This window comes from Tauraco erythrolophus, chromosome Z (genome assembly GCF_009769465.1).
Source record: "Tauraco erythrolophus isolate bTauEry1 chromosome Z, bTauEry1.pri, whole genome shotgun sequence".
NCBI lineage: Eukaryota > Metazoa > Chordata > Aves > Musophagiformes > Musophagidae > Tauraco > Tauraco erythrolophus.
Genome location: NC_141496.1, coordinates 15,563,638 through 15,575,851, shown reverse-complemented (window position 1 = coordinate 15,575,851; position 12,214 = coordinate 15,563,638). Strand labels below are relative to the sequence as shown.

The following is a 12,214-nucleotide window of genomic DNA, read 5'->3' as shown; positions in this document are numbered from 1 at the left end:
AACCATTCTATGATACGATTCTATGAAAAAAAAAACACATATACACCATAAAATAAGGAAAAGCTTTAATTTCTGAAAAATAACATCTGAGAATAGTCTCATGGCTATAGGCTATCGATGCTGAACTTGTTCAGGGTGGGGTAGGGGGGAGAATGTGGGAAATCAGGCTAATTACTTTCAGATGCCTATATCTGTATTGAAACTTCCATGTACTGATGTACAAAAATTACAATAATTTGCATATAAGGATGATCGTCTGTATGTTTCTTTAAATGCGTACATGAAAAATACCGACAGTCATTACGATTTAAAGCAGACACATAGAAGTACCACAAAAAAACCCTTGTCTCAAATATATATCAGCCTACCAGTGTACTTTTTTTTTAAAGCTTTAGTATATACACTGTGTTATGGAGACTTTTAAAATATATAAACTGTTGAATAGTTCCCACACAAAACACTGTTTAAAAAATGGGATTTAGCATGAGATATTCCCTTTTCCACGCCCAGTTGAAAAAATACCCTACAAAGACACCAATTATGAATGGAATTTATTCTTTAAGATAGACAATTTGTTTTCCTGAAATTAAGGTCTCCTTATATGAAAGAGTATGGGTTTCTTCTGAGTTTTCTTTGTCCAGTTTCATGTAGAAAAAGTTCACTTAGGTGTTTGGGTAAATTTAGATTACATATTAGGAAGAAATTATTCACTATGAGGGTGGTGAAGCACTGGAACAGGTTGTCCAGAGAAGCTGTAGATGCCCTATCCCTGGAAGGGGGGCTGGAACTAGATGATCTTTCAGGTCCCTTCCAACCCTAACCATTCTATGATTAGATGATTCTTTATTTTATCAAAGACTCATTTCTAGTCATCTCCTCCTTCCGGCTCATGCTGCTCCTCATGCTGGTACCTCACTATATTTCAAACACACAGTCCTTTCAAGAAAACTAAGATGTTGCAGAACTGATAGTGCTGTTCACCAGGCAACTGACTCCTCCTTAGTCTAAAATTAGAGGCATTCACTTACAGAAATCTTACCTTTTAGATAAGGTCTAAAACCTCATTCTTCTAAAGAATGCAAAGGATCATCACATGTTCTAATCCAGTGTTCCCAAAAAAATCTAATTTACAGAGTTACAACTATATTCAACACTTTTCTTTTTACCTCCCTGAATCAAATGTTTAAATGTACTGCTTTGTGCTATCCCTAAGAATGAATTAAACTCCACTTAGTAATTAAGTCGCTGTGACATACTTGATTTTCAAATGAAAAAAATGTAACCTCTTTTGTGTTTCTAAAAAAAATGCCCCTTTTACTATTTAATGGAAATTGTGAACCCCGTTCATTTCATTCATGATTTCTAACATGCAGGAAAACTGGACATCTCCAGATTATCATGCATTCAATTAATAGACTCAAGTGTTCTATTCTACAATAACTACAATAGGAAGGAGCAGCTGTTATATGAGATGTTAGAAAGCACACTGTTCAGAATATTTCTGATTATGTATTCTCTCATACCCACCTATGTATCAAAAGTGCCAGCAGGAAAAATTAAAAAAAAAAAAAAAAAAAAAATCTCTGAAGTTTCATTGGGAACCGTAACTCTTACTACACTGAACAAGCAAGGCAACCAGGAAATTTATCAGGTTTCTGCAAAGACTCTCCAGCTTGGGAAATCTTTTCTGAGACTTTTCAGCTGCACAGGAATGCAGCCATCATCAAACCCACGTTCATAAGATTGAAGAGGTACAGATGGGATATGTAAGTTTAGGTGAAGTACAGTACATTGTATGAACATAATGAGAAGACTGCTTTTTAAATGTTGGGGTGAAGACTGATATCAAGATACGAAGTTGCCCCCATCCTTATATGTGTGTAATGACACAAGTGGTTTCATTATTCTAAAACAAATAAATAAATCAAGAAGATAGCCCTTCCACAGAAGAGCTGCTTTTTTCAATGATAATGTTTCAGTCACTGCATCCAGTCTAATCCGACTGTGCTATATATACCCACATTACAATTCACCTCTCCTCTAGGCGATGACAGCTGCATTCTCATGCAGTCAAAATACCTCAGAAGCCTTCCAAAACTGTAACTTCTACTTTACAAAGCATTTTAGCTAGAAATAACACAAGCTTATGCTCTAAGAAGCCATTGTCATTTATAACACACTTTTTACTTTTCTCTCTTCCCTCTATGCTTGTATGTCTAGCAGTACAATGAAACAAATGAGTAAGACTTATCACTTCTCCACAGTCCAAGACAGACCACAAAGTTCAATGCCAGACTAATGAATACACTTCTGAAAATAACTATTTCAGAAAGCTTACAAAAATCATTTATGATCTACACTGTTAAGTTTAAACGCCAAGAAAATTCCTTTAAAATGTCTGATATTAAATTATGGATAATTAAAACAATTATGCATTTACATTTTAATGTTCATATTTTGTATATTAATTTAATAAGTCTATTGTTTAAAACAATTATTTAATATTGTTGAATGTTAAATTAAGTGTGTCATTATATTAATTACATAAACATAACATTAATCCATGAGTTTTCTTTAAAATCCAATAAACAAAAATTATAGATTTCCTTAGACTGTTTAAAAAGTATTTTATCTCAAATAATTTTTTCTATTATTTTTCTTTCCTTTCTTTTTTCCCACTCTCTCTGAAGGCATTCTCAGGAATGCCATGAGTGAGAATTCTATTAACTAATTGACAGCACTTCCACGGGGAAATATTAACAATAACGGAAATTCTAACAATAACGGAAATTCTAGTATTATTTTCTCATTGCAGCCTAAGTCATGGCCCAAACTGAAAACGACAGCATCTTTTTTAATGACCGAAGAAGAATATGGATAAAGGATTTAGGAATAGGGCTATTCATGGCCAGAACACAAATTCCATTTTATAGAAATAGATCCTTGATCAATCAGCACATAAAAGCAGTTGAATTTGTATTGTAAAATGAGATTACACAGAGATAAAATATTGACAACAAAGAAATGATAGTTCCAAGACAGACAGTGGTTCTTCAAAAGAATGGGAAGGAGCAATATGGGAGGTGAAACCTAGAAAAGATGTAAACGCGGAGCAGAAAAAGGTTTCAAGAAATTGAGAATGGTGTATAAAAGGCACTTAAAAGATTCAAGAAGAATGAAAGAGAACTGCATTCAGCTACAAAGAAGCCTTGGAAACTTCAGCAATAACATTCTCTTTGAAATACATGAACAGTTGAAGAAAATTTCAGATTAGACCTATGGCTTGTTTAGGAAGATCTAGCCTAGAAGCGAAACTCTAACAATTGCAGAGTATATTTGACAAAAAGAAAGAAGAAAATGAGATTACAATGGAGTCAAATGGAGTCACATTTGGGTTATTACAAGAAAGTGAAAAGGTAGTCCTAAAACACACTTTCAATTGCAAAAATAAAAGAGCTAGAGTGAAATAACATATTAAGAAAAAGAATTAGCCTCTTGAACTTTAGCTATGACAGTAGGTATTTGTTAGTTTATTTCATAGACATGTTCAGTTCTAGAAAAACAAGAAGTGTTGAAAATGTGTTATCACTTACTGTTTTTGTCCCATGTTGGAGTGTAATTTCATGAGAATCTGGAATTTTCTTGACAGGATTCTGGAAAAAAAAGAAAATCCACCTGTGAGAAAAGCGCTACGGCAAAAAAAAATCCAAACAACTAAACAAAAAAAGTAATCCTGCAATACATATAAAAGTAAGAAAAGTTACCCTTACACCAGAGACTGCTTCCAGATTTTTATTTTCACGGCTATATCCCTAAAATTATGAGTAACAGTTGTTAAAAAAATGAGACTACCTTAATAAAAGACAAAAACAGCAAAAGATTTCCTGTTTTTCCTCGTGACAGAACTTTAAAATTATCTCTGGTTCTCAATCACCAATATCAAACTATCTTGAACTGTGATTTAGTCAATCCATCATTATTATACAATTTCTTTTCAAACAAAAGGACTCTATGAATTTAACAAATTAATGAAAAAAAACTAGAAATTCATTACAGGAGCTAAGTTACCTATGTCGTTTATTAAGATCATGGACTGGCTTCCCACTTCCCTTTGTGCCATTATCCCCAGCTCTCATGGGTCTCCACCATGGCAGCCATAACATAGTCAATGTAATTCAGGGAATTTCATTTAACGGCAATATACAGATCAAAGTCAATTACAGTTTAAAACATCTAACATCACACAAACATCCGTAACACAAATATGAAAATAGTTAATTTACACAGAAAGAAATGTACTGAAAGTACTCAACCGACTGCAAGGTTCTACAAAGGTCATTTGAATCATTATCTCAAAATGCTCATTTGTCTGGTACCACTTAAGTTTCCTAAAATGGACACAATCTATCATTTTGATGCCCGATATCTTTGTTATAATTTTCTGTTGCTGACGTCTGATTTTAAAATAATTTTAAAGCACTTTTATACTATACATATCTCTTTCCTTATTCGTCTCTGCCAATTTCTTCCCTTTTTTCCATGCTTCCCACAGAAAGTCTCTATAGCATCATCAACCTGATTGCCTTTATACTCGTTTTATCATGCAGTGCAGTTCCATCAGCTTTATTTCTCTGATAAAACTGAAACTTTCATTACCTTTGGTTTAGCCAAAACTACTCTTCTTCTAACTTTACTTCTTGCCACTAACAACAACTTCGATTCCCAAAATAACTGTGTAATTTCTTTCCCTTTTCACACACATGTATACAGAGATAAGCCAGCAGAAGACTCATGCCCTCTGTTTTCACGTTCCCGGCATATGTGCAACTTCAACAGTTACAAGGGTTCGAAGGGGAACTTGAGTATTAGCCTGGAAATCATATATGCATCTGAGCAAAATTAATGAGACTGGTCTTTGCTAAGCCTGGAAAGGTATCAGTAAAGGTTTACAAACAGCTACACATGATGTTGTGAAAGGTATAGCCCACATGGCATTAAGAGACACCTTGACAGACTCAGTGGTTTACAAGTTGAGAAGCAAGTTAACTCAAAATTCCAAAGTGAAGCTGTGATTATGAAAATGAGTTTATTGTTCAATTGACACTATAAAGCACTCAGACAAAGGTATAATTATAATACAAATTAAGTTTTCTGTGTCCCACGATTCCCTGCAATATAAATTGGTATTTGCTGTTCTCAGGATGAAAAAACAACTCAATAGCCACTGCCTGTATTTGCCATCTAAGCACATTCCACGAAAAGGGAAGTGTGAAAAAGAAACAAACAGCTTCCAAGATTCATACAGTCATCATCCACAAAAAAAGATGCACTACTTCTGTGAATCAAAGGCTTTCACAGAAACCATCCATTGCTGGAAGAAGAAACAGCATTTTGGTCATTCTCGTCTTAATCCCTGCAAGGTTGCTTCTTCTGTATTCCAGTCCACTTATGAGAATACTCTAAGGCTGCTCATTTCATATTCCTCAACACAAAGGTAAGTATTGTATGTCCACATTGCATCAGCACTGAATTTAATTTTGAGACGGTATCTTAGCTACTTTAAGAGTTCTTTCAACAATTCAAACAAAAAAAAAATTAGATTATTAATAAACAAAATGTGCTAGAACGAACTTACTTAAATTTAATTGCTAGCTTCTCCATGTGGCAACCATTAAATCTCTCTGTTAATGAGAAGAGTGAACCTCACATAAAAACATTTTTGCTTTACAGTCCACTCATGTTGAACACTGTCCTGGCTACTTATCTTTAACGGAGAGCAACAGATAGGAATACATTCTGCCACCTGATAAATCAAACAGCATGAGCCTGAAAGTCAGACATTTGGCGAGCTATGCTCTGCAGTGTCCAAGGGATGCCTGACAGTCAAAGTAACTGTTTAGACTATTCAAAACAAAAAATTAAGATAACAGCACCCAGGAACGTATCCTGGCATAATATCTTCTAATGAAATCAGTCAAACATTTACAAAAAACCAAGGTGGCTTATTCTATTTTAGTAACCATTAACTTGATAAATGACTGAGAACGCTATAAATATCTCTAACGTGCTACAACAAATGCCTATATGCGCATATAAAAATCAGATGTAACTACCACTTTTCCAATTACTGCATTCCAAAGAGTAAGGAATGCCATAAAATCCTTTTTCACACTCTCAAAGGAAAATATAGTTAATACATTTTATGCCGGTTTGAACATCAGGATCCTATACTGGGATATTACTGTTAGTCTGAAAAAAAAACAAACAGGTATAGTTTGCCCAAAGTGTACCTGCACTTCCACATCTTCCAGTTGTTGCTTGGCATTCAGGTGTTAAGTTTACACAGATTGATTTCAGTATTTCAGTAATGCTGTTTCTGGAAAATTTGTACTGTAATTAAAACTAGACAAAATTAAATCTTTACAGGAGTTTTTTTGTTAGTTTTCTCTTTTTTTTAAAATCGTATCAGGAAAAGACTGTATGATAAATTTTTCTTTCAGCAGAAAAAAAGGCCAACAGTTTTGGTGTTGACATATCTCCTAATATTTTTACAAAAATTCTCAATTCCCTGCCTTACATAAGATAAATATATCTTAAATCTGTGAAATAGTGTATTCTAGGACTTCTCAGGTTTTTCTCAAAAACGAAAAGTCTTACCTTCTAAATCAAACGGACACTGCAAGTCAGGCATCACATTTCCAGTTTGCAGCTACATTTTTTCAGAGAATTCCATCTTAGCTGACTGTTAAGCTCCTGTGCCTGACAACACTCTTCTATTCCCTGTGCCGTTGTCCCTAAATACTGTGGAATTTTTTTTTTCTTGTTCCTTTTGGGAGCTTCCTTATCCTCAAGCAATACTCAGAAAATATGCCACTAGAAACCACAGGCTGAAACTAGGTCAGAGTCTCCAAGATCTCTTGAGAAAAATCGACAAAACCAAAAAAATAAAATAAACTAATGATGTAAGTCAAACTGGACAAGTGAGAGACTACACACAAAAACGAAAAAAATTAGTTAAAATCTAGATTCTACTCCTACAAGATATCCTTCAGTATCCTCAGGATTGTGAACATGGGCAATAATAATCATTGCAACTTGGCAGAAGACAGGGATACAGGAAGTTTGAAAAGAATAGGCTGGTATCTTTATGATAAACTAAACACTGGGCTCGGGGAGAAAGTTAGGTCCTACCGAAGTAACAAAAAATCCACTAAACAGCAAGAGGAATTTACAATTGAAAAATACCTCGGCTTTTACCATCTGTTAGCCTTTCTAACTGATTGACCATCCAAAAGCTATTTTGGAATGACTTTAGAATGACCATTAGATTATGTTCACAGGCTTAAATGGATAAAAGCAAAGACTATGAAGAACAAAGTGTAAATTCCACAATGATATATTCTGCTGATCTTACACAGTAACTGTAAACTGCAGTTCATGAAAAGTAAACCCATCCACTAGAATCCAATCCTTCCCCCCTAAAAACACACCTACAAGTGAGAATACAGGTCCTCAAATGACCCACCTTTTCATGGCCCAGTCAGAGAAGGGCAGAATGATGCATTTATTTACCTCTACTGCTCTGTTTGCAGAGGTCTGTATTTCACTAAATGGGAACAATCCAGCGTGAAAGAGATTTGCAAGCTAAAAGCAACCTTTCACACACCAGGCTCTTACACGGGAATTTTTCTGGGCACCTCCAAAACTATGGTTTAACAGAGGAAACAACGCTTTTTTTTTTCCCCTCTTGTGTTTGCAATTGTCCTTAGATTCCAGTATAGAGGATCTTGCCTCCTTTGAGGATTTAAACATTACATGTTGCCCTGGAAGAAAACATGACTTTCCCTTTCTGAATAGCTCCTGTGTTCTTAAAGGTCTCCCGAAATGCCGACTTGATGGAAACTTGAAGAAATTTCTCATTTGTGGGAGCTGTACTATGGTTCGGCGTGGAGAAAAAATTCTCCCTTCATCAGCTAAAATACAATTATTTATTTATTTATTATACAATTATTTATTTATTCATCAGCTAAAATACAACTCAAATGCTTCTCTTTTCAGTGGAAAGAAGTCCATCAGACTTCATAGGGGACCACTTGCACAATCTCCCTCTATTGCAGGTAAGTTCAGAGCCACAAACATGAAGTTTTTCCTTTCCACCTCACATCCAGCTTTGATCTATACTACATCTGTGTAAGTGAACGAAATCAAGAGACTATTCTAGTGATGATGAACAGAGAGAATATAATCTGGCTCCATTCTTCAATATTGAGTCTGAAACCCCATTAGAAGAACGATAAAACAGTGTGGAGAGGAGTATTTCACAGATCAGGAAGAAAACATGTCTCACTCCTCTTTTCAGACTAGAAAAATGTTTTAAGCTGAATTAGGCACTGAATTTTCTGTGACAGCAGGGAAAGCTGAAGACAGTAATAAGAGTTAAAATTGATTTTTTTTTCCTGTTCTTTTTCAAAATTGTTTTGCAAACACACACACACACACTGATGTTTATGTTTTGTTCCACAAATTACTCCTTGTGCACTGTTTAAACCCATATTACTTGTAAAATGGGCAGGTCTTCCAAGTCAAAATTTTTCATTATTTTTCTCCATAACTTAAACTGAAAATAAATGTCTAAAACATACACTAAGGTTGCACAAGCGTACACTGAAGAGAAAGTTGCAGTATGAAAAACCACAAAGTGAGAGATGGGCAAGATGCTGGTTTACAACAGAAAAACAGATACGTATTTGGGCTTACAGGAGCGCATTATACACAAAAACTTGCACGCAGAACAAAGCATCCAGATTTGAAACCATGTTTCCACAGCTGTTAATTTCCTCTCTTTTAGACGTTAGAGTTGACAGATGTATTCTGAGGCAAACTTGCATGTTATTAAACTCAGTTTGGCCCAGATTCATGCAATCTGAGTTTCTGAATGTGATGCATCTAAATATGGAAAACACTTACATCAGACTTCCTATACAGCCTTCAAAAAGACAGATAACTCCAGAAGAATAATCAGTGTATCAAAAACTGAATCATCTGGAGACCCCTCCTCTTCATGAATTATTCAGGGAGTGCAAGGCAACTAAATTCCTAACATAGGTGCCTTGATTACCTCGGATGAATCAGGGCCTACATGTGTGTATTATCTAAAATTTTGGCCTCAAAAAGATAAAAAAAAATATTATGGAAAACAGAAGGATACATGCAAACACTAGTATGAATCATCTTGGCTGATACTCCCATGAAACATCCACAATATCTGTTACTCATAGAAAAAAATAGGTAACTCAGAACTCCATGACAAATGCAGAAAATCTTCAAAATTAACAGAAATACTAGAAGAGCCCTATGAAATGCTATCTCTCCCATTTATCCTGTAATTCAGGTAACACTCAAAGCAGCAGAGAACTTATGTCTTGAACTTTAAGAACTGAAAGACTAAGGAGGGTCTATTCTTTTCTTTAGTGAGCTAACATGCATTACTCCAGGGTGCATTCAAAAATTAACGTGGTGCTTAAGTAGAAGAACTTCCTTTAGAATGCCTACGGGAAGTAAATTTATTTATTCAATATGGAAACAGTACTGTGGTTAGCTTCTCTCAACATCATCTAATTCACAGCCTCAAGAATTTTTTTCTTATGATCTGAACCAGAGTGTTTTGTCAGGTTTAACCAGCAAGGGAAAAGACCTTAGATTAAATCTTCATTCCAACACATGACTGCCTAAAAATAATGTATTTGTAATGTTATTATAGGTCAGATACAACATATTTTATTAGATGATGGGTCAAACAGTAATTCAGAGACTGTTCCCAGACACAACAGGTAACATGAATTAAATCTCCTTTTCCGTTTCATGCCACTTACTGACATGTTCCGTTCTGAAAAATCTCCAACGGCTTAACAATTTAGAAAAAGTATTCCAATTACAATCTCAGCATCGTTTGCAAATATATTTTTTTAGATATAAACATCCTACTTCTGAAGTACAGCAAAAAGCCTGCCTTATCTGTCTCGTGGGAGATAGTTTTAGATTTCAGGAGGTTACTATTTTTCACCTAGATTCTAGAATCTCATTCAAATAATTTCTAAATTTATAACAAGCCCTTGAATTATGAAGTCACAGTTTATATTAATATTTATGACCTGGGAATTGCTCTCACAATGTACACCAGAGAAATTCTCTGGAGTCTTTTCTAAAGTAAGTTGTAACCACTGATAAAACTGATTTAAATCTAAAATTGCCTGCGGTCATTCAAGTTTCCTTTGCAGTTTCTTGGAAACCGATTTACTTAAACTGAGTGTTAGGGTGATGTTTCAGATATGCAATACGCTACCCATATAACCACCTACCTATTTCATCTTTATCATCTCAGTTTCAAATGTGTATAAATAGAAATACTTCATATTTGCTAAAACAGCATGCACAACTGCCACATACCACCAGAAAAGCACCCACGTTCAGTCAAGACACAGTTTTACTACTGCAATAAGATACACAAAATAACTACTACCCACCATGTTCAGAATTTAAAAAATCACTAGCAATTTCAGTCAGACACATCCTTTATCAGGATTATTCTTTAGTGGTGAATAGATTATTTTGTTTTGACAGAAAGGAATATTTCTATTTACTTCAAAACAGTAAAATACCACACACAACCAGAGATAAGCTGACAATGAGGAGAAACAAAACAAAGACACAACTAACATCTTCGCTCTGCTCAGCCTGGCAGGTAATCAAAGAACAAGTTAATTCTGAAATCAGAAGGACAAATACTTGTGAACTTTCAACTCTTCGGAGTTTAAGTGCCAAATGCTTAGTCGAGATGCAAACAGGCCTCACTTACATATTCAAAGATTTCACATCCAGCTTGATAAGAATTTCTGTACCACACAGATTCCATGTGGGATTTCTACCACAGTGAATATGCCCTAAAAGGCACACAGGAAAGAATCCAGGAACACAACATAGGACAGAGGACCAGACCAAACCTAACTGTCAATAATGCATAACATTTTTCAGCTCGCTAGCCAGTTCACTTAATTATTTACATTAAACTCACTCTAAAACATCCTTTATCTAAACCATACAGACACTTAATCATTATCACCTTTTGGCAAACTTTAGGGAAAAAGAAAGTGTGAAGTTCTTTCACTTCAGTCACCAAGAGAAATCATGAAAACCAAGGTTACGCTACAAATTCTAGAGGCAGTATCTTGCCTTTCAATAATTAGAACACTTTTACATGTTTTTCAGTCATTAAAATAGCTTTACTATTCGCCAGATTTTCATTCAGTCTTAAAATAAAATCAGCTATGAAGCATTTCAGAAATTAGAAACCATACATGTATGAAACTGGGGAGATGAGGAGGAGATGTCACTCTCCCTCTCAGTGATCAGCTGGAGTGCATGGACCTCTGCCTGGGGATGGATGAGGAGCCAACCGAGAGCTTATGGGTCAGGATTAAAGGCAGGGCAGGGACAGACGACATTATAGTGGGGGTCTGCTACAGTCCACCTGACCAGGAAGAAACAGAGGATGATGCTCTCTATAGATAGCTAGGAGCTGCCTCACGTTCACAAGCCCTGGTGCTCATGGGAGACTTCAGCCACCCCAATATCTGTTGGAAGGACAACACAGCAGGGCATAAGCTATCCAGCAGGTTCCTGGAATGCATGGATGATAACTTCCTTCTCCAAGTGACAGAGCAAGCAATGAGGAGAGTTGCCATGCTTGGACCTTGATCTCACCAACAAAGAAGGGCTGGTGGCGAACGTGACGCTCAAGGACAGCCTTGGCTGCAGTCATCATGAGATGGTGGAGTCCAAGATTCTTAGGAAGGCAAGGACAGTGGTCAGCAAGCTCACTACCCTGGATTTCAGGAGAGCAGACTTCGGCCTCTTCAGGGATCTGCTTGGTAGAGTACCATTGGAAAAAGCCCTGGAGGGAAGAGGGACCAAGAAAGCTGGAAAATTAATATTCAAGGATCACCTCCTCCCAGATCAGGAGTGGTGCATCTCATCAAAGAGGAAATAAGGCAGGAACACCAGGAGGCCTGCCAGGATAAACAAGGAGCTCCTGAACCAACTCAGAAACAAAAAGGAAGCCTACGGAGGGTGGAAGCAAGGACAGGTAGCCTGGGAAGAATACAGAAAAATTGTCTGAGCAGCCAGGGATCAGGTTAGGAACGCTAAAGCCCTGATA

The 12,214-nt window shown here is 36.0% G+C and overlaps 1 protein-coding gene across 2 annotated transcripts in view; it reads right to left on the bottom strand.

Annotated features, from left to right (window-relative positions):
* The window catches only part of WDR70 (WD repeat domain 70), a 143,099-nt gene that overhangs the window by 96,289 nt on the left and 34,596 nt on the right, over positions 1-12,214 (bottom strand). For both annotated transcript variants that reach the window (XM_086629167.1, XM_086629166.1), the window contains exon 6: positions 3,594-3,653. In XM_086629167.1, coding sequence (XP_086485293.1) covers positions 3,594-3,653 — 60 coding nt within the window. The remainder of the gene's footprint in view (positions 1-3,593; positions 3,654-12,214) is intronic.